The following is a 22371-nucleotide window of genomic DNA, read 5'->3' on the forward strand; positions in this document are numbered from 1 at the left end:
TTAGAAAAGTCACAGGTTATCGCAAAAAGTTGTTGGTTGTTACATACAAAAGGTTATTATATGAGTTTGCATACATTGCATAATCACATGCTCTTTTTGATCTTGGAGTGTCTTTCCTACACTTGGAGTTAGCGAACGTTGTCCAACATGACTGTAACATCCGGAATATATTAACACAATTTAATAATGCACCATAAAACATTGTAGCCCGAGATATTTAGCGTTTTCTGAAAAGCGTCCATTTTGTGTATAGGTAGTTGCGTTGTGTTTGTAAGATTATTTCGAGTTGAACCGTGGTTTTGGAAAAATATAACGTGTGGCGAGCGAGAAGATGTGGTCTGTTGAAAATTTGAGTGATTTTTTTAAGTTTTTTTATTTAGAAATATGTAATTTTCATTTTAACCCTTGGAGTTTGGGGTGTTTGACATTTGATATTAAAGAATGCTCGTGAGTACAACGAGTTAAGCGGAACGTACAACTACTATAAGTATGGAAGTGGGTTACTATTCATGAATAGTAACCCAAATTTGCTCAATTGTATATTGAGTACAACGAGTTAAGCGGAACGTACAACTACTATAAGCATGGAAGTGGATTACTATTCATGAATATTAACCCAAGTTTGCTCAATTGTATATATGTATAACAAGTTAAGGACTCCGCGTTTCGCAGCGGAACTCCAAAGCAAGTTCTAATGAAAAATTCAGTGTTTGAAAAAAAGAAAAAACCAACGTATATGAAAGGTGGACCTAACTATTTAGCGTTTTTTTAAAAAAATATCCGTTTTGCGAGTAGTTAGTTGCATTGTGTTCGTAAAATTATTTCGAGTTGAACGGTATTGTTGAAAAAATTTAACTCGCGGCGAGCGAGAAGATATCACCCGTTGAAAATTTGGGTGGAGTTTATTTAAGATTTTTGTGAGAATTTTGATTTGACGTTTTGCCCCCTGATTGGGGGGCTGATTTGTATTTTGACTAAAGTTGGGGGCCGATTTATATTTTGATCAAAGTTAAAGGGTCTTTTTGGAAAATCGAATTTTAGTATTAAAATAATACTATAAATAGTAAAAACATTGTTTTTTTATTGAATATATTTAATTTATAATTTTCCTTAAAAAAATTATTTAATTATTACTCCGAATCACTCTATATTAAATCTCAAAAAATGAACGGTGGGTTCCACCCACACTACTTGCATTTCATCAGCTGACATTCTTTATTCAACAGCCAGCCCCAAAACAAAGAAAACCATAATTCTCTCTTAATGACAATCCAAATTATGTCATTAGTACACAATCTATAACCCCGAAAGATAATAGTACTATACTACTATCCTACAAATTATCATATAAAGTCCGTTAAAGATGACTCAACCTGAGCTCGCCGGAGAACATGATGGCCGGAATATCGCCGGAGGTCGAACAATAGTCGTCGGAGTTAAATTAGATTCAGAAAGCAGAGAGCTTTTGACCTGGGCTTTAGTTAAAGCAGCTCATCCTGGTGATCATGTTATTGCTCTTCATATTTTATCCAATAATGGTAATAATTAAATTATAATTATTGTTGTCTTTTTTTATTTTTATTATTAGTTCTTGTTGTAAAGCTGACATCTTTTCAAATAATTGGTCTAGGGTTATTGGTTAGTTTTAATTTTAATTTAATTTATTTATTTATTGTGTGAGTAATTAGTGGACCATGATGGAAAATCATCACTGTTATCACTGGTGAAAGCATTTGATTCAATTCTTGCTGTTTATGATGGATTTTGTAACCTCAAACAGGTTTGAATTTATTTATTTGTTTGTTGACATTTAGTACATAAATTAGGCCTTTTAAATGGATAACAGTGAAATTAAATTGGGGATATGTAGGTTGATCTTAAGTTAAAGATATGTAGAGGTGGTTCAATTCGAAAGATTATCGTACGGGAAGCGAAATCTAGTGGTGCTAATGAGGTTATTGTTGGAACTGCAACAACTCATCATGCAATCAGATCATCATCTTCTGTTGCAAAATATTGTGCTAGAAAATTATCAAAGAATTATTCAATTGTTGCTGTTAATAATGGTAAAATCGTGTTTCATAGGGACTCCCCTTCATCACCGTCAAATGTCGGTGCCAAAGGTAAAAAAATTAACTATTTTTGGGTAAATATTAAACAAGACTCGAAATTGATGTTAAGTGTGACTTTGGTATACATGGTTACTTTGCAGATCATCATAAAAACCGATTCTTGAGCGTGATTCATAGATCTTTTTGTACGAGTCCTAAGTTATTAAAAAATGAAAATGAGGGAAATAAATGCAATCAATTTGGTTGCAAGAAATTGGAGTTAGCTAATGGATTAAAATACAATTGTTCAATTTGCTCACCGGATTCAGTTAATCCAACCGCTGCTTGTATTCTTGATGAAAATGGTGATCATAACGATGGAAATCGTATGGCTTTAGTTCCTGTACAAAAGAAGCTTCTAGAAGCTTCTAAAAGTTTGCCTGAACTGAAACCTGGTTGGCCGTTACTTCGACGAGCCATTTCTTCGAAAAGACTTTCGTCGGATCAATCACCTGTTCGTCAAATATCTGTGGTTGAATGGGCGATGAGGTTGCCCGTTAGAAACCAGTTACTAATTACTAATTATTCGAGTGATGAAACAATTGATAATAAAATAGACAGATCTTTAAATGATGAAGATGAAGCTATTGTGGTTCATGGTGACGAGAATCAATTTGAATCGAGTTCTTCATCGAATAGTGATGCGATAAGTTTACCAGAAGAACTCGAGGGCCTTCATGAAAGATACTCGAGTAGTTGTAGATTGTTCAAATTTGAAGAACTAGCAACATCAACGGCGAACTTCAAGCCTGGTTTGTTTCTTTGTTATGTTTATTCACTATCAAGGTTACAAACGTTATGAGACGAATTAATCGGGACGATGAGTCGGTCGAGTTGGACGTTGACCAACGTTGTCTTTTAGTAATAAATAAAATTAAACATATATATATTTATTACACATAAATATATCAAAAATAGATAGATATAGGGCACAACATCTAATTTTAAAATATATTAAAATTTTGAACAACTTTGACTTTGACCGACTAACCATCGCTAGATCCAATGGTTGGGGCTTGAGTTCCTTGCAAGAGGTCTCAGGTTCGAATCCCGTATAGGGCGAATATTTAGTGGTGGCCAGGGATGGGTTGGAAACAGCCAGGGAGTAATCCTACTGGGCTGCATACATCAGAGTATAGGGTCGGATTACTCGCCCTCCCGGATAACCTGAACAGGGAAAACCTTCTACCTTTTTTTTTACTTTGACCGACTCAGACCAGACTTTGACCCGATTTTTTTGGTGTTGACCGACTTCTTAGGTGTTTCTGTGCGAAACGGGACTGGCTAGTCCCAAACCGACACGTCAGCCGACTCGGCCGGCTTTTACAATAGTGTTCACTATATATAAGTGAGATTTATTAATGGTTATGTTAATTAATTATTTGTTAAATTATGTAGAGAATATAATCGGTGAAGGAGGGAACAGTCATGTGTACAGAGCTTGTCTTCCTGATGGCCGAGAAGTGGCTGTTAAAATCTCGAAGGCGTCTGAAGATGTACTAAAAGAGTTCGTGTTAGAAATCGAAATCATTACTGCTTTACACCATCAAAATATTATTTCCCTTTTCGGGTTTTGTTTTGAAGACAATAAACTACTTTTGGTTTATGATCTTCTATCAAGAGGAAGCCTTGAAGATAATTTGCATGGTATGCTAAGTTTTGTGGTATATTTCACTTTTTATGTTATATTTTATATTTTTGTTGCAAGTCATTTTCTAAAAATTAAAAATCAGGAGGGGACAATACAAAATTTGGATGGTGTGAACGTTATAAGGTTGCTGTGGGTGTGGCTGAGGCACTTGTTTATCTGCACAGTAAATGTGAGAAACCCGTGATCCACCGAGATGTTAAATCGTCGAATATCTTGTTATCTGATGATTTTGAGCCACAGGTCTGTTTTACCTGGACATTTAATCCATTTTTCAACATATTCATTACTATAATTTTTTATGTTCAAATCTGGCTGCTTTAGTTATTGGATGATTACCTCTTGATTGAATAGTTCAGCGCTCAGTTCAGCGCTCTGAATGCCGAACCATTCAGCATTCTTCCGACCTCTGAATGACATATGATGCTGAATGGTTCAACATTAAGTGTTGAACAATTCATAATTGAAATACTCTAATCTCTTAATCATTAAGCACCTAAATTATACGTAATATCCTCTCTAAATTATATCAAGAACGCTTATTAAACAAGTATATTGTTTTTTTATTCGTGCAAAAGGTTATTAAGGTAATTTTATATCATTCACATTGTTAATTCAGAATCTTATTGTCATTCAGAATCAACTGAACCTTTGCATCATTCATATTATGAACCATTCAACGCTGAATCATTCAGTTTTATCAAACACACCCTAAAACTGATTACGCTGTTTTGCTTATTTCAGCTCTCTGATTTTGGACTTGCTAAATGGGCTACTCCGACTGGACTGCATATAACTTGTACTGACGTTGCTGGCACATTCGGGTTTGTATTCACCGCCTTAATTTTAAAGTTTATGTGTCAAACTTAAAAGTAAAGTAATATTGAATTAACTGACAAAGTTTATATGAAAAGAACTTCACTTAGTTAATAATTAGTTCATCAACTTATTTGATGCAGTTATCTAGCTCCTGAGTATTTTACGCATGGAAAAGTTACGGAGAAGATAGATGTATACGCGTTTGGTGTTGTACTTCTTGAGCTTCTAACCGGAAGGAAACCAATAAGCAACGAATATCCAAAGGGTGAACAGAGTTTGGTTATATGGGTACGCCAGTTTATACCTTATAATGTGATACATATTTAGATCTGTTGGTTTCTTGTTTATGTTATTAAATACAAGATTTGTGCTGTGCAGGCGAAGCCAATTCTGAATAGTGGGAAATTTGCACGATTGTTAGACCCGGGCATGGGGGATGATTATGATGCCGACCAGATCGAGAGAATGGCTCTTGCTTCTACGCTCTGTATCAGACGTGCACCGCGTGCTAGGCCCCACATGGGCACTGTAAGTCCTTTTAAAATACTAATAGCAGTTAACCGAATTTAATAAATAAATAAAACATGGTAATGCTCTTAGGGTGTGAATATAAATACAAAAAGTTTATTAATTTAATCTGACTTGATTACCATGATGCAGATTTTAAAACTGCTACAAGGTGACGTTGAAGTGACAAAATGGGCTCGGCTAGAACTTGACTCTTCGGATGGGTCGGATACACGATTACATATTAGCAATATACCTGAAGAAACAGAGGGGTTAGAAGATGAGGGGTTTAGTTTGCAATCAAATCTTATATGGTCACATCTTAATCTTGCGTTACTTGATATCGAAGACTCGTCTCTTTCCATGAGCAGTATCGAAGAAAACGTATCGTTGGAGGAATATCTTCGAGGAAGATGGAGCCGTTCGTCAAGTTTCGATTAATTTGTAGTAATAATTAATTTAATAATTACTATAAATTGGAGCCATTGGATTTGTTGTTAATGGTGGTTGATGGATGAGAGGTTGTTGTTTGGTGGTGTTGTAGACCTCCTCCTTGTTCCATCTTATCAGTTGAAGTTAACTGAACCTCAATCACAATGAGCATTACTTTTCTTTTTTCTTTTTTCCTTTTGTTTTGGTGATCAAGTGTGAAAACATGTTTCTTATTTATCATAGTTAAAATAGCTAATAAACGGTCATCATATTTTTGATGCTTCATGCTTGTGATTTCTTTTCTTGTTTAACTTTTTTTTTTTTTTTTTTTTTTGTTCTTTTTGAACAGCGATTGGGATCACCCGAGGGGGATTACACCACCCGTTGCGATCATCTCTCGTTTCGACTATGCCGATGCAGCGATAATAACCCCGCCCCCATCGCTGCCCGGGAGGAAACCTTGAAACCGATCTAAGGGCACAGCCAAGTAAAACCCCCTCCCCTTTACCTCCCCAAACGATATGAGAAAGGTGTCATGGGTGGATACTTCATGGCAGGGATGAAATTGTGTTTTTAATATGTAGCCAACGGGGGTCAAACTCCCGACCTCCCCTAAAGGAGACAGGCCACCAACCGCTGGACCACATCGCAACTTCTTCTTGTTTAACGTATTGATAAGTATTTTGGGTTTACCTTTTTTTTCTTTCTTAATTTGGTTCTGTTTTCATTAGCCTTTTATTCTGGAAGAGTGTCTCATTTTATGTCTTCTGGAAATAGACAAATTTTCAGATTAAGTGACAGATAAAGTGAAAAAGAAATAACAATTTTACTTATTGAATTAAAAGTTATACAGAAACAGATTAGTAAGTGGTAAGTAAATATGCCCTTAAGCGACTTGTCAATCAATCATCAATCAATTCAATGTGTTTAATTATAAGAAAGATTGGAGAAGAGGATAACAAAAATGATTTATACAGGAAAGATGGGAGCTATATCAATTAATCACCTCATATATTTATGTTATGCAACTAATTGACAAATTGATATATTTAGAGCGACTTAAAATAATTATTGAAACCGAAATGGTTGACATTAGAGATCTATCAATCATATTTTAATCTCACTAGCAGATGTGACTCAATATTAAAATCTCACAAGCAAGGGTGACTCGATGAAAGGGCAAAAACATAAATAAGTACTATTCGTAGTTTGAAAGGGTGAAAACATAAATATGTATTATTCGTAGTTAGATTGTATGCGTTTGGATAAAATATTCGTCCTAACACATTAAGTAGTATTTATTTATGTTATATTATACGTAATATCATAAGTAATATATAGTTTATAAATATTAGATATATATTCCACTCATTCTTAAAAAAAGTTTCCTATATATGCTAGTAGGACGTTTAGAAATTAGATTCGTCACTTGGTTTATTTTATAATTTATAAAAAAAAAAAAGCAGAAACCGAATGGTCCATATTGCATCCTTGCACATGACCAACTTTTGCCCTTTTGGCACATTTGCTTGGACTCGTTAGTCTCTTAGACGTAAATTATTTCTTTCCACTCATACCTAAAACGTTTTTTTACTTCAGAAAACCAATTCTGACTTCACAACATATTTTCTTAGCATATAATATAAATAAAAGGAAGACACTAATCTTGGTTCGAGCCTCGCTCTGCCCACCCTATTAATTAATCTGCCTGAAATATGGATATCCAGATTGACTCCAGGGAGTTTTCTCCCGAATCCATTCAGGATTCAAATCCGGTCCGTCTGCCCCTCGAGATGGTTAAAGAATCAGGTTCCTGTAATGCGATTCGGGTTTCCTCCCGAACGCGTGTGTGTATGTGTGCAAATGATGAGTGTCGATGAAATAAATGATAAGTCACGGGGTTCCCAATCCTTAATTATTCAATTAATTAATGGTATTCAATCGCTAACTGCTTCACTCTTGTAGTACGTATACATCTACTTTTCCGCTTCTTTTTCTCCATCATTTATCTGTTTGTTTTCTAGTTAAGTATTATATTATGGGCCCAAAATTTGGGCCCATTGAAGTTTACACCAGCCCAATACAAGCCACTTTTGAACTCTTCCCAAATTAAAACCTAACAATTGATCTGGCTCTTTCCTCGCGTACTTCTCTCCGTTTGTATCTCGAGTATCATTTTTAATTTTGATCTATTGTTGAAAATGAAGTGATTAACAGCTTGTAAATGTTTAATTTATATAAACTTTCCCTGATAATTGCGTCGTTGTGCCTGGGCTGTGAGGGCTCTCAGCCACATGGATCTTAAATGTTTCTTTCGCTAATAATGTTGTGTATTTGAAACAGACTGTTGATTTTACATTAGCGTTCATTGAGTTTTTACTAATTTGTTGAGAGAATTTAAATCGTATAGTTGTGTTGTGTTATGCTTATTGAATCAGCTAAAATTATTGTGAAACTGATTTTAATTTGATTTGACCAGAAAATTAATAGGAACGCTGCTGTGAACTGTTATGGCTTCTCATCTTAGAAATATTTTGTTAAAAAATTGTATGGGTAATGTGATTATCCGGAACGAAATGAGGAGATCGAAATCCGATACCACGACGAAAATGCAGATACTGATTCGATCGTTCGAATCGATTGACAAAAACCTTCATTGGGAGCTTCCACCTGAAACGTGTAAGATTGGATTGCGGTCAACGAAATCGTTATTCACCATGAACAAATCGCCTCATGTTCATAAGAAAGCAAGAGAGCAATTTCAAATGAAAATCAACAAAGAGATTTTGGTTATGGAAACAAAAAGGCATGAATTGCGCAACAAGTTTTTCTGGTTAAAACGTCAACGAATCTTCGGAGCTCAATTTGAAATTATGGTTTCTATCAAAACTCGGCTGGATAAAGAAAAGCTTCTGCAAATTCTTCATCTGAAGGATGATGTCTCTAAAGATGATAAAGTTGAAGAATGAGTTGCAGTTATCGGTTTTGCAAGAAATAAAGTTCGTTAGAAAGGCACTTGAGTAACGGTCAAAATAGACAGTTAGCGAAGTAGTTGTATACTCGCTGTAATAATGGCCCTTTTGGATCATGACTGAATTTACCTTTCTTTTTGAATTCTTTAATCTATGCACTGTCCTGTTTAGCATACCTTGTTGGTTGTTGCCTTGTTGGAATTGATTGCGCGTTGATACAGTAACAGCCTCGATTTGATCTTTTTGTTAGCTAATCTTTTCTTTTGTTTGGTTCATTAAAATAGCTACGGGGTGTAAGGTCTGACATATTTCTGCTTCGAACCTAATTACGTCGTGATTCTTCAATTTGGGATCCATTTCATTTTATGCCTGTAAATTTGTTGCGTGACGACCTACTTTGCTTATACTATTTTGTGAGTGTGAAATATGCAACCAAAATCAAAAGTTTTAACCATCTATCAAATAATCCAATCCATCAAACACGCTTATAATGTATGGATAGACTTATAGACACAAGAGGCAAAACCCGCCCATATAGAAGATGACACTACTGACGGAGACCGTTTAGTGAAAAACACCACAGTTGACCAATTGTGTCTATCTGGTATATGCCTAATTATGTTGTTTTGCTTATTTCAGCTCTCTGATTTTGGACTTGCTAAATGGGCTAATCCGACTGGACTGCATATAACCTGTACCAATGTTGCTGGCACATTCGGGTTTGTATTCACTGCTTTAATTTTTTTGAGTTTATGTGTCAAACTTAAAAGTAAAGTTATATTGAATTAACTGACAAAGTTTGTATAAAAAAAAATTCGCTTTTGGTGTTGTACTTCTCAAGTTTATATGAAACTAGATGGAGGTTCGATGGCCCACTCCGTTGGGCCAAATACTGTTTGGGCCGAAAAATAAAATTTGAGCTCAAATATCAAAAATTTTAAAAAAAAGAAAAATAAACAAATAAATAAAAGGATGATGTCAGCAATGCTATTCCTAGTGGTTGGCTAATATACTTATTGGAAATGGAAATTATGATTATGATGCTGTTATCTAGCTCCTGAGTATTTTACGCACGAAAAAGTTACGGAGAAGAAAAATGTATACGTGTTTGCTGTTGTACTTCTTGAGCTTCTAAGACCACTCCCAACGGTGAGCCATCGGTCCGCCCTCCTTGCACTTCCTCGAGGGCTCCATTGGCAATGGTATGCCCTCACAAGCCCTCACCTCGCCCTCACTTCTCTCGCCCTGCAAGTTTTCTTCCCCAAGACTTCTTCCAGCACGAGGAGATTGTCTCTTTCTTTAATTCTTTGCATTATTTACTTGTACCTCAGCATAAACACCTTGTACCTTATGTATTTAATTAATTTTGTGGGGTATGTGATGAGGATGAAGTATATCATGGTTGGCAATGGTGTGTTATGGGAGTGTTATGGGAGGAAGTGGTGAGAAAGGAGGAGAGAGAAAGCTGATGTGGCGCTGAGGAAGTGCCCATGACGGCGTCATGGTTGGGAGTGGTCTAAGTGGAAGGAAACCAATAAGCAACGAATATCCAAAGGATGATCAAAGTTTGGTTATATGGGTACGCCAGTTTATAGCTTATAATGCGATACATATTTAGATCTTTCGGTTTCTTGTTTATCTTATTATCATTATCAATATCATCTATACATGATGTCAGGATAACGTCATCCTCAATTATATAAGGTTTTTTATTAAATAAACTTTTTTTTTTCTTTTTAGTTTCTATTTTTTTTTTCCTTTTTCTTTTCTCTACATCACCTGCCCACTAGTAAATTTTTTTGGTACTTTTGAATCTTTCCATTAATAAAAGAATAGTACACGATAAGCGAATTGTAATTATAAAAAGAATAGTACACGATATGCGAATTGTAATTATAAATGTATGCGATACAAATTTAGATCTTTCGAAAGCATGATGTTAGCCTCTTGGAATACCCGCGACCTTGGAAACATGGACAAAGGTCGTGTGTTGGGTTTAATGGTCTATCATTTCCATATACATTTCTTAGTGATTCAAGAAACTATGGTCAATTAAGTTTCGCAACCAATACCGAATTCAATTTGGAAACACTACATTTTTCAAGACCTATGGAAATTTTTGAGTCATTAGCAAGTGTCGATTTATTGGCGTCTTGACTGTCGTTTTGAGCCTAAATTTAATTCAGGCAGATTTTAAAATCCATGGAAATTTGATTCTACCATTTTCATCGCGTCTCATTTTTATTTTACAATTTAAAAAAAAAATATTCCTACTTATTGGTTGGAGGTCCACTTGGAAGCAATCTCTTTATCCGTCGAATAGAGAGAGATGACTTTCTCTACTTTTGAGAGTGTTTCACTCTGGGTGGAGAAATGACTTGTTTTTTAATCTCGGATAGGGGAATGATTGTCTACATCTCACCTCCCCATACACTACTCATGTGGTATGGGGTTTGTTGTTGTTGTTGTACATTTTTCAAGAGGTTCAAGTGAGTTTAAATGGTTGTTCCGGAGGTCTTTTATCAATTTGGCGGGATGATTGCTTCACTTTCTTGATTCTTTGGAGTAATAGATATTGGATCACAACCATGATGAGTTGATTTGAAGATCATCGTGCTTCTACAAACCTAGGTTTTATTCATTTGTGAGGTGTCCAATTCAGAGAGCATCTCTTCATGTGTAAGTTGGATCATTCATGCTCAAAGTTCAAGTATAGGTGACATCTGTATCATCTAAGATGATGAATGGTCAATATGAATGTCAAGTTTCAAACATGTTCTCGGTGGGTTATATTCGTTTGAAGAGGTCCTAAGGTCCGATGGCTAACTTCAATCAAAAAGTGGTCAATGCCTCATAGTTGTAATAGTTAAGACAGTAGATTTAGAATAGAGGCACACTTCAATTATTTCAATAGGCTTCATTTGTTAGTATTTTTTGCTCATACAGGCTTTTTGTGCCTTTTTGGCATAACCACCCGTTGTATTTTTGATTTTTCATCATTTTGATGAATTATCCTTCTATTTTATATATTAATCTTTTTTCGCCGAAAAAAAAAATCTATGGTGTAAAAATATTAATACAAAAAGTTTATTAATTCAGGCTGATTTAATTTCTATTGTACAGATTCTAAAATTGCTTCAATGTGACGTTGAAGTGACAAAATGGGCTCGGTTAAAGGTTGTTGTTTGGTGGTTTGGTAGTAGTGGCGGATTTAGGAATGGCAGTCACTGGTGTCACCGGTTAAAAATCTAAAAAAACTTCTACTAGATGGTTTATTTCAATGGTGTCACTTAAAAAAAAAATTACACTATCCAGTGGTGTCACTAGTTAAAAACTTCAACGTTTTTCCACTACGTCGCGTATTTCAGTGGTGTCCCGTGCTACCACTGGAACACTAATAGGTCCGCCCCTGTTTGGTAGACCTCCTTCTTGTTCCATCTTATCAGTTGATATTACTGAACCTCAATCACAACGAGCATTTCTTTTCTTCTTCTTTTTTTTGGGGTGATCAAGGGTGGACAAACATGTTTCTTATCTTAGCTAATAAATGTCATCATATGCTTGTGACTTCTTTTCTTGTTTAGCATATTGATAAGTATTTATTTAAAGCGACCTGTCAATCAATAATCAATGTTCAATATGTTTAATTGTAAGAAAGATTAGAGAACATGAAAACAAAATGATTCATACAGGAAAATGTATCAATCAATAACTTCATATATATTTTATGTGGTGATTTATGCAATTAATTGACAAATTGATACATTTAGAGTGACTTGAAATTATTAATGGAATATATCATCTAACGATAAAGAAATGTTGACTTCAAAGAGGTATCATATTTTAATCTCATTAGCAACGGTGACTCAATGAAAGGGTAAAAACATAAATAAGTACTGTATTATTTATAGTTAGACAATATACGTTTTGGATAAAATATTCGCCCTAACACCATAAGTAGTAAAGTAATTATGTAGTATATTATATATTATACGTAGCTCATACGTAATACGAGTATCTATACCTTGCCACCTTGGGATGACAATGGATGTCCAATCCAATGAATATTCACCCGGTCCGATCCATTAAAATGAATATGGATGATCTTAAATGAATGATAAAAGGATATAGATATGGATGATGTGAAAAACTAGTGGATCGAGTATAGATGAAAATTTATCATTCTCAGGCTTGCTTGAGTGGCCACCGAGTTGCCCAATGAAGCACACCACCCGGGTTCAATCCTTGACTATGCCAAATTGTTTAAAAAGGGAGTATGACTAGAGGGTGTGCATAATGCGCAATTCACCCGGTACCAGGTCTCGCGCTTCGGGAGCTTGATTACCCGAGGTTTTACCTTCTATGAGTGAGCCAATGTGCTTGTTTATATGAGAGTTTCCTCGCTTACCAAAAAAATAAAAAAATCCATCTATCACCTGAAATACATATAAATATATACAAATTTACTACAATTTATACAAATACATTTACATATCCTTATACATAGGTATTATAAGCTACTACATGTTATTAAATTTGTGTCATTTACAGATATAATGTTATTAAAATGTTATATACGACTCTATGAAAGTGCACTACTCTTAGGAATCTTGGTCTCGTAAGTAATGCTCCATTGTTGTACAAGTACGAGTAATTCTTTGAGTTTAATAATATGTTTTACTTTATGAAAATATATGTTGATTTGTAAATATATTTTTGTGGATATGGATAATATCTATTAACCCGCTTCATCCATGGATATAAATATGGATGGATAAAAATATAATAATTAAATGAATATGATTATGGATTTTAAAACAATATTGGATATGTATGTGGATATGGCCTTACCCGATCCATATCCGATTCATTACCATATCCATAGCATGCTTTTTTTGGGATGACGGGTTCCAACAATGATATTAACGTTTTGAACCAATCACCTATATTTGATAAACTTAAGAACGGAACATTTTCATCCGCACCATTTGAGGTAAATGGGCATGAATATAGCAAAGGATATTACCTTGCGGACAGTATATATCCCGATTGGGCAACTTTAGTTAGAGGATATTCATGTCCCATTGAAGAACCAACGATTAAGTTTACTAGATTTCACGCTAGTGCCCGAAAGGATGTAGAGAGGGCATTTGGGGTTCTTCAAGGTCGGTTTCATATTATATGCATAGCTTCACGAAGTATGTCAATTAACAGGATGCGAAGAGTGATGGAATATTATCTCATGTTACATAACATGATACTTGAAGATAACGGCTTTGCACATTCTAAATGGGAAGAACGATTCACTACCGAAAAAAATAAAAAATGGTATGGAACGTATACGGAACAGAGGACGAGATCGAGACATCATCGCAAGAGAAAGGGATCGAGACATGCACAACCAACTTACCGAGGATTTAATCGAGCATATCTGGAACCTTCCAACAACTTTTCGCAATGCGAATTAGTTTTTTTTTATTAAATCTATGTAATCGTTAATTTATGTATTCTTAAATTGTTATGAAAAATTAATTTATTCATTTTTTTATTTAATATGTAATTTATTTTATTTTGTTGTATTTATTTACCATTTTAATTCATTTGGAAGAAAAAAATATAAAACTGGTGGACCCTACTGAATTTGACACTTCCATTTAATATTTGGGGTTATTGAGGGGTCAAAATCTGACACTGCTATGTCACATGCAAATGCACTTTTTGGGCCAAAAAGAACAAATCTGCCTGTGATATCACATGCAGGGTTAGGAACATTCTTAGGACGTTTAGAAATTAGATTCTGTCACTTGGTTTATTTTATGAAAAAGCAGAAACCGAAATGGTCCATATTGCATCACTGCACATGGCTAACTTTTGGCGCATTTGCTTGGACTCATTAGTCTCACTAAACGTAAATTATATCTTTCCCACTTATTTCTAAAATGTTATAATTCAGTAGGCTTATAACTACCTTTAGTGGTTTGATTCTTGATGTTATAATTCAGTAGGCTTATAACTACCTGATAGTTTGAGCAGAGTGGTATAAAATACTATTAAATTTTACAAGAAAATACTATTAAATACGATACAATTTTACACAAGATATTTATTTATTTAGAGAATGGATATACTTAAACCTTGCTACAACACTTATAGGCAGTGTACCTAATCGTACAGTAGTGTAGTTTTTAGTAAGTCCGGTTCGTTCCACAGGGAAAATCTTTAAACAAAGCTTAACGCTATATTAGTTTATTTTTATAAAAAATACAAATATATATATAAGTAATATTTTTATTATAAAGGGGGGTTTTTACCGTTTAATGACCGGTTTGTCGATTTTAAAACTTTAGTCGCAGTTAAAACCAAATGTAAAATAATAAATAAATACAAGACTTAATTTAAAGCGTAAAGTAAATAACGATAATGAAATTGCGAATAATAAAAGTGCGATAAATAAACTTGCGATAATTAAAAAATACGATAATTAAAAGTGCAATTAAATACAATAACAATAAAAATGCGATAATTAGAAGTGCAATTAAATATAAAATAAAGGAAATTAAATATAAAATAAAAGAATTATGCTTATTTAAACTTCCGTAATCATGATGTTTGACGTGTTGATTTTAGTTTTATGCCCATGGGTTAATTGTCCTTTATCCTGGATTATTTGATATGTCCGTCTGATTTTTGTCCCTAACAATCCATCAGTCATAAATATAAAGTGCGAGTGTCCTCGTCAAATTATCCTTATACCCGAAGTTAAATATTTCAACTAATTGGGGACTTAAACTGTAACAAGATTTTAATACTTTTTTTAATAATTACACCAGGATGTCGACTGAGTGTAACCCAAGGTTTTAATATTTTGTTATCAATTATACCAAGTGTCCTTGTACATAATTTCACCCCTGTTTTAATTATTCTAGTGGCTATTAATCCATTCCCGCGTCCGGTTAAATGAACGATTATTCGTACATATAAATACCCCGCCCATCGTGTCCGATCGAGTGTATATGGTAATTTATAGGGACGCCCAATTGTAAATCTTTATATTAACATTAACAAACTATCATTTAGTTAAACAAATATAAAGCCCATTAATAGCCCATAGTCTAATTTCCACAAGTGTCGTTCCTTTGTCCAAACCCCAATTATGGTACAAAGCCCAATTATCCAATTTTAGTAATTAGCCCAACATCATGATTAGTTCGGATTAAATAAGCATAATAATAACTTAGCTACGAGACATTAAATTAAAAAGGTTGAACATAACTTACAATGATTAAAAATAGCGTAGCGTTACACGGACAGAATTTCGACTTACACCCTTACAACATTCGCTAACATACCCTTATTATTAGGATTAAAATTAAAATTAAAATTAAAATTAAAATATAAATATAAATATTTACGTATAGATATAGAGAGGATGGATATATGATTGTGAAAAATGATCAGAATTCGGTTGGCTTTATAGGGAATTGAGTTCAGGGATACTCCGCGACTCGCGGCAATTTTTGCCTTCAAACTCCGCGAGTCGCGGAGTTTGAAAATACAGCTCACCAACTTTGGAGTCTTTCTTGCCGACGGATTTTTATTATTTATATAATATATAAATAATTATAAGAATTATTTAAATATTTTATTATATTTATGTGCATAGTTGACTTGTAATTTTTAGTCCGTTGCGTCGAGCGTTGAGAGTTGACTCATGTCCTGGTTCCGAATTTTCGAACGTCCTTGCGTACAATTTTATATTTTGTACTTTGTGTTTTGAATCTTGTACTCTTGTAATTTCGAGACGTTTCTTATCAATAATTGGAGCCTCTTTGATTGTATTTTGTACTTTTGAGCTTTTTGGTTGTTTGCGTCTTCAATTCGTCGAATCTGTCTTTTGTCTTCACCTTTTATTATTTGAACGAATATCACTTTTAAATAGAACAATTGCAACTAAAAGCTTGTCTTTCTTGAGAAATAATGCTATGAAATATATGTTCGTTTTTAGCATTATCAAATATTCCCACACTTGAGCGTTGCTTGTCCTCAAGCAATATAGTCTAGAATCACTTCTTCATTCTTCACACTTTGTACACCAGTGATTTCTATACGGCGGTATAAACAATGGTAGTAACGATATGGTTTACAGTCCCACATGACTATAAAATTTAGATCCATTAAGGAAATTGGATCTTTATGAAAACATTTGATCTTTTGAAAATTAAATCTAGTTTTTTACCCTAGATAAGTTTTCCGGAATAACCCTTCACCGGTGTTTGTAAATTCTTTTTGTGGGTTTGGTGGGTTTCAGATTTGAAAATTTTAGCTCAAAACTTATGGTTTTGTGTCACCCACTCGCTAACCTTGTATTTGGAAAGCAACACGTCCAGTTTACTTGTCCCGTATATTACCTTTCGGTAAACTACCGTCCGGTTGTAAAGGAAAACGTTGAACAAACAACTGTTAAGGCAATGTCCCCTGACATGCTTTTAATTATGGTCTATAACGTGTCAGACGCAATTACTATCCTTGGTAGGAGCAATAGTAAAGCTCATCCTTATAATTTTTTGGTCTGGCACAAGGTCCTGTCTTTGACCATGCTATGCAACCACCGTTCTTACGGTTGACACCCAATTTGGTTCAGGTGACCTAATGAATTCCAGGTGAATTCCTAGGATTTTACGTTCAATGGTAATGAACGCATTGAAAATAGGGTTTTCAGAAAACAAATCGGTTTTATTTTTGATCAAAATATTTTCTCGTTCAAGCTCGAGTTTAGATATCATTGAATTCCATGAGTTTGAATTATCAATCTTTAAGGTCAATCTCTAGGATTGAGTAATATCAGGCTTTAAAAGCTGATTTTTAATCTTTAAGGAGATTATCCTTTCTGGGGATCTGATTCATTAGTCTTATCAAGCTAATTTGCATGGTGCCCCCCATTGTACGAGATAAATCCTTCTCATGGTTAGGATAAATCTGACCACTTGGCGACCCTGTTTAATGCTGAGGTCCGTGGATTTCCTGCTGATTTTAGTGATGACTTTTCTAGATTTTTCATCAACCTACAGCTGGTCTGGATGACAACTTCATGACTTAAATCAAGAAGCGCGTTTCTTTTTCGGAAGACTTTACTTCCTTTTAATGATGGAATTGATTCATCGTGTAGATCCATCTTTCTTACAGTAAATCAGGTAAAAAAAAATTTTAGTTTAGTCCAAAGCAAAAGTATTTTCAGTTATTTGTACAAAAATATGTGACATATGTTTTGAATAACTTGGAGAATTTTCCCACACTTGGCTTTTATTTTCCTTTTTATTGTCCTCTATTCCATTTTAAATGAATTTTAACATTTTGGTTTGTTTCTCAATTTATGTCCTTTTCGAGGTAACAATAATTTCGGTGTTAAAACCTAGTTTTATCGTTCATAAATATGTATAAACATGATTTTGAGTTCATTTAATTGAAAATTTTGAAAAATTTTACTAGAATTGGGTAGTTAGTATATAAGACTAGGGCTGTTATTTATTATCAGAGAGCACTAGATTCTAATATAACTACTGCTTTACTAGTATTTTTAATGGTAACCAAGTGTTTAAGATAAAAATTATAAAATTCGAAAGAATTTAACCCCTTCCCACACTTAAGATCTTGCAATGCCCTAATTTGCAAGAAATCAGTAACAATTTAAATTATTGAGGGTGATTTGTGTGAAAATGATTAAATTTTACCAAAGTTTCCAAACATATTTGTGTTTGCTTGCTGAATGATAAATGGTGCATATCATTTGTTCATTCCGTCTTGTTGTTATTTCACATATATTTTGCATCTTGTCGTCAAAATTAGTTGCTTTTGCTGAACTTAATGCCAGTCTTTGAAAATGCGTTGTTTTACCCTGTTGTGTACATAAGATAAACTGCAAACATATATACATATTTTTGAAGTTTGGTATATTACCCCACATTCAAAAATTATTACAATCTAAGAATAAAAGTTAGAAAATTATAAAAACTATTACAATATTAACATAAGTATTAAACGTATCAACATTACAAATAATAAAATAAAATAAAAAAAATTAAGTAGACTAGGGATGATACTGATACCAATAGGGGTTCCATGCATAACCATAGGTGCTATAAAATGCTTCGGCAGGGTTATACGTAGGATACGGTGGTTGCATCTCTATAGACCAGGGAGGGAATATGGGCTTTGTAGTAGGAATATAGTTTCTACCTATATGTTGGCAATAAGCTATGATTTGGTTTTGATGAACTTGCCAATCTTCAAATGCTCTATGTCTAGCATTTTCGTACTCCTGTGAAGCTATAAACCTTTGCATTTCTTGCATTTCATTTCCCCCTCCTACATTACCTTGCTGTTGGTTTCTCTCAACCTGTGGATGTCTACCATGGTATTGTACTGCGGCGTTATTTCGCCTCTTCAAAACTTTCGCACCATGGTATACATTTAAACCTATTGTATCGCGGGGTTCTGGTTCTTCGACTAATAATCCCCCCCGACTTATATCCACACCGAGATATTCAGCAATCAAAGTAATAAATATACCACCTCCTATTATGCTATGTGGTCTCATCCCCCTAACCATAGCTGATAAATAATAACCCACACAATAAGGTATACTTACAGCGCTTTGTGGGTCTCGAATATGTAGTGACCCGAACTTTTCCATGTTTATATATATTAATTGAGATTGATATTTACATGATTAAATGTTTCCAACATGTTAAGCAATCAAACTTGTTAAGACTTGATTAATTGAAATATGTTTCATATAGACAATTGACCACCCAAGTTGACCGGTGATTCACGAACGTTAAAACTTGTAAAAACTATATGATGACATATATATGGATATATATATAGTTAACATGATACTATGATAAGTAAACATATCATTAAGTATATTAACAATGAACTACATATGTAAAAACAAGACTACTAACTTAATGATTTTTAAACGAGACATATATGTAACGATTATCGTTGTAAAGACATTTAATGTATATATATATCATATTAAGAGATATTCATACATGATAATATCATGATAATATAATAATTTAAAATCTCATTTGATATTATAAACATTGGGTTAACAACATTTAAGAAGATCGTTAACCTAAAGGTTTCAAAACAACACTTACATGTAACGACTAACGATGACTTAACGACTCAGTTAAAATGTATATACATGTAGTGTTTTAATATGTATTTATACACTTTTGAAAGACTTCAATACACTTATCAAAATACTTCTACTTAACAAAAATGCTTACAATTACATCCTCGTTCAGTTTCATCAACAATTCTACTCGTATACACCCGTATTCGTACTCGTACACTACACAGCTTTTAGATGTATGTACTATTGGTATATACACTCCAATGATCAGCTCTTAGCAGCCCATGTGAGTCACCTAACACATGTGGGAACCATCATTTGGCAACTAGCATGAAATATCTCATAAAATTAAAAAAATATGAGTAATCATTCATGACTTATTTACATGAAAATAAAATTACATATCCTTTATATCTAATCCATACACCAACGACCAAAAACACCTACAAACACTTTCATTCTTCAATTTTCTTCATCTAATTGATCTCTCTCAAGTTCTATCTTCAAGTTCTAAGTGTTCTTCATATATTCTACAAGTTCTAGTTACATAAAATCAAGAATACTTTCAAGTTTGCTAGCTCACTTCCAATCTTGTAAGGTGATCATACAACCTCAAGAAATCTTTGTTTCTTACATTAGGTTATCATTCTAATACAAGGTAATAATCATATTCAAACTTTGGTTCAATTTCTATAACTATAACAATCTTATTTCAAGTGATGATCTTACTTGAACTTGTTTTCGTGTCATGATTCTGCTTCAAGAACTTCGAGCCATCCAAGGATCCGTTGAAGCTAGATCCATTTTTCACTTTTCCAGTAGGTTTATCCAAGGAACTTAAGGTAGTAATGATGTTCATAACATCATTCAATTCATACATATAAAGCTATCTTATTCGAAGGTTTAAACTTGTAATCACTAGAACATAGTTTAGTTAATTCTAAACTTGTTCGCAAACAAAAGTTAATCCTTCTAACTTGACTTTTAAAATCAACTAAACACATGTTCTATATCTATATGATATGCTAACTTAATGATTTAAAACCGGGAGACACGAAAAACACCGTAAAACCGGATTTACGCCGTCGTAGTAACACCGCGGGCTGTTTTGGGTTAGTTAATTAAAAACTATGATAAACTTTGATTTAAAAGTTGTTATTCTGAGAAAATGATTTTCATTATGAACATGAAACTATATCCAAAAATTATGGTTAAACTCAAAGTGGAAGTGTGTTTTCTAAAATGGTCATCTAGACGTCGTTCTTTCGACTGAAATGACTACCTTTACAAAAACGACTTGTAACTTATTTTTTCAACTATAAACCTATCCTTTTTCTGTTTAGATTCATAAAATAGAGTTCAATATGAAACCATAGCAATTTGATTCACTCAAAACGGATTTAAAATGAAGAAGTTATGGGTAAAACAAGATTGGATAATTTTTCTCATTTTAGCTACGTGAAAATTTGTAACAAATCTATTCCAACCATAACTTAATCAACTTGTATTGTATATTATGTAATCTTGAGATACCATAGACACGTATACAATGTTTCGACCTATCATGTCGACACATCTATATATATTTCGGAACAACCATAGACACTCTATATGTGAATGTTGGAGTTAGCTATACAGGGTTGAGGTTGATTCCAAAATATATATAGTTTGAGTTGTGATCAATACTGAGATACATATACACTGGGTCGTGGATTGATTCAAGATAATATTTATCGATTTATTTCTGTACATCTAATTGTGGACAACTAGTTGTAGGTTACTAACGAGGACAGCTGACTTAATAAACTTAAAACATCAAAATATATTAAAAGTGTTGTAAATATATTTTGAACATACTTTGATATATATGTATATATTGTTATAGGTTCGTGAATCAACCAGTGGCCAAGTCTTACTTCCCGACGAAGTAAAAATCTGTGAAAGTGAGTTATAGTCCCACTTTTAAAATCTAATATTTTTGGGATGAGAATACATGCAGGTTTTATAAATGATTTACAAAATAGACACAAGTACGTGAAACTACATTCTATGGTTGAATTATCAAAATCGAATATGCCCCTTTTTATTAAGTCTGGTAATCTAAGAATTAGGGAACAGACACCCTAATTGACGCGAATCCTAAAGATAGATCTATCGGGCCCAACAAGCCCCATCCAAAGTACCGGATGCTTTAGTACTTCGAAATTTATATCATATCCGAAGGGTGTCCCGGAATGATGGGGATATTCTTATATATGCATCTTGTTAATGTCGGTTACCAGGTGTTCACCATATGAATGATTTTTATCTCTATGTATGGGGTGTGTATTGAAATATGAAATCTTGTGGTCTATTATTATGATTTGATATATATAGGTTAAACCTATAACTCACCAACATTTTTGTTGACGTTTTAAGCATGTTTATTCTCAGGTGATTATTAAGAGCTTCCGCTGTCGTATACTTAAATAAGGACGAGATTTGGAGTCCATGCTTGTATGATATTGTGTAAAAACTGCATTCAAGAAACTTATTTTGTTGTAACATATTTGTATTGTAAACCATTATGTAATGGTCGTGTGTAAACAGGATATTTTAGATTATCATTATTTGATAATATACGTAAAGCTTTTTAAACCTTTATTGATGAAATAAAGGTTATGGTTTGTTTTAAAATGAATGCAGTCTTTGAAAAACGTCTCATATAGAGGTCAAAACCTCGCAACGAAATCAATTAAT

At 33.6% G+C, this 22371-nt stretch overlaps 2 protein-coding genes across 3 annotated transcripts; both read left to right on the plus strand.

Annotated features, from left to right (window-relative positions):
- Nucleotides 1-1238: 1238 nt before the first annotated feature.
- LOC139898888 (protein kinase STUNTED-like) lies at nt 1239-5788 on the plus strand. Of its 2 annotated transcripts, none has more exons than XM_071881687.1 (10): nt 1239-1538; nt 1689-1780; nt 1871-2123; nt 2213-2863; nt 3510-3758; nt 3845-4002; nt 4504-4583; nt 4719-4866; nt 4957-5106; nt 5239-5788. In XM_071881687.1, the coding sequence occupies exons 1-10, from the start codon at nt 1364-1366 to the stop codon at nt 5524-5526; spliced, it is 2244 nt and encodes a 747-aa protein (XP_071737788.1). In that variant the 5' UTR covers nt 1239-1363; the 3' UTR covers nt 5527-5788. The 2 variants fall into 2 exon arrangements, with proteins under 2 accessions (XP_071737788.1, XP_071737789.1); XM_071881688.1 differs by having other exon boundaries at nt 1239-1499.
- A 1901-nt stretch (nt 5789-7689) lies between these two features.
- LOC139898889 (small ribosomal subunit protein uS10m-like) lies at nt 7690-8579 on the plus strand. The gene has a single exon (XM_071881689.1). It carries the CDS (start codon nt 8028-8030, stop codon nt 8484-8486), a length of 459 nt encoding a protein of 152 aa, XP_071737790.1. The 5' UTR covers nt 7690-8027; the 3' UTR covers nt 8487-8579.
- The last annotated feature ends 13792 nt before the right edge of the window (nt 8580-22371 follow it).

This window comes from Rutidosis leptorrhynchoides, chromosome 3 (genome assembly GCF_046630445.1).
Source record: "Rutidosis leptorrhynchoides isolate AG116_Rl617_1_P2 chromosome 3, CSIRO_AGI_Rlap_v1, whole genome shotgun sequence".
NCBI classification, from domain to species: domain Eukaryota; kingdom Viridiplantae; phylum Streptophyta; class Magnoliopsida; order Asterales; family Asteraceae; genus Rutidosis; species Rutidosis leptorrhynchoides.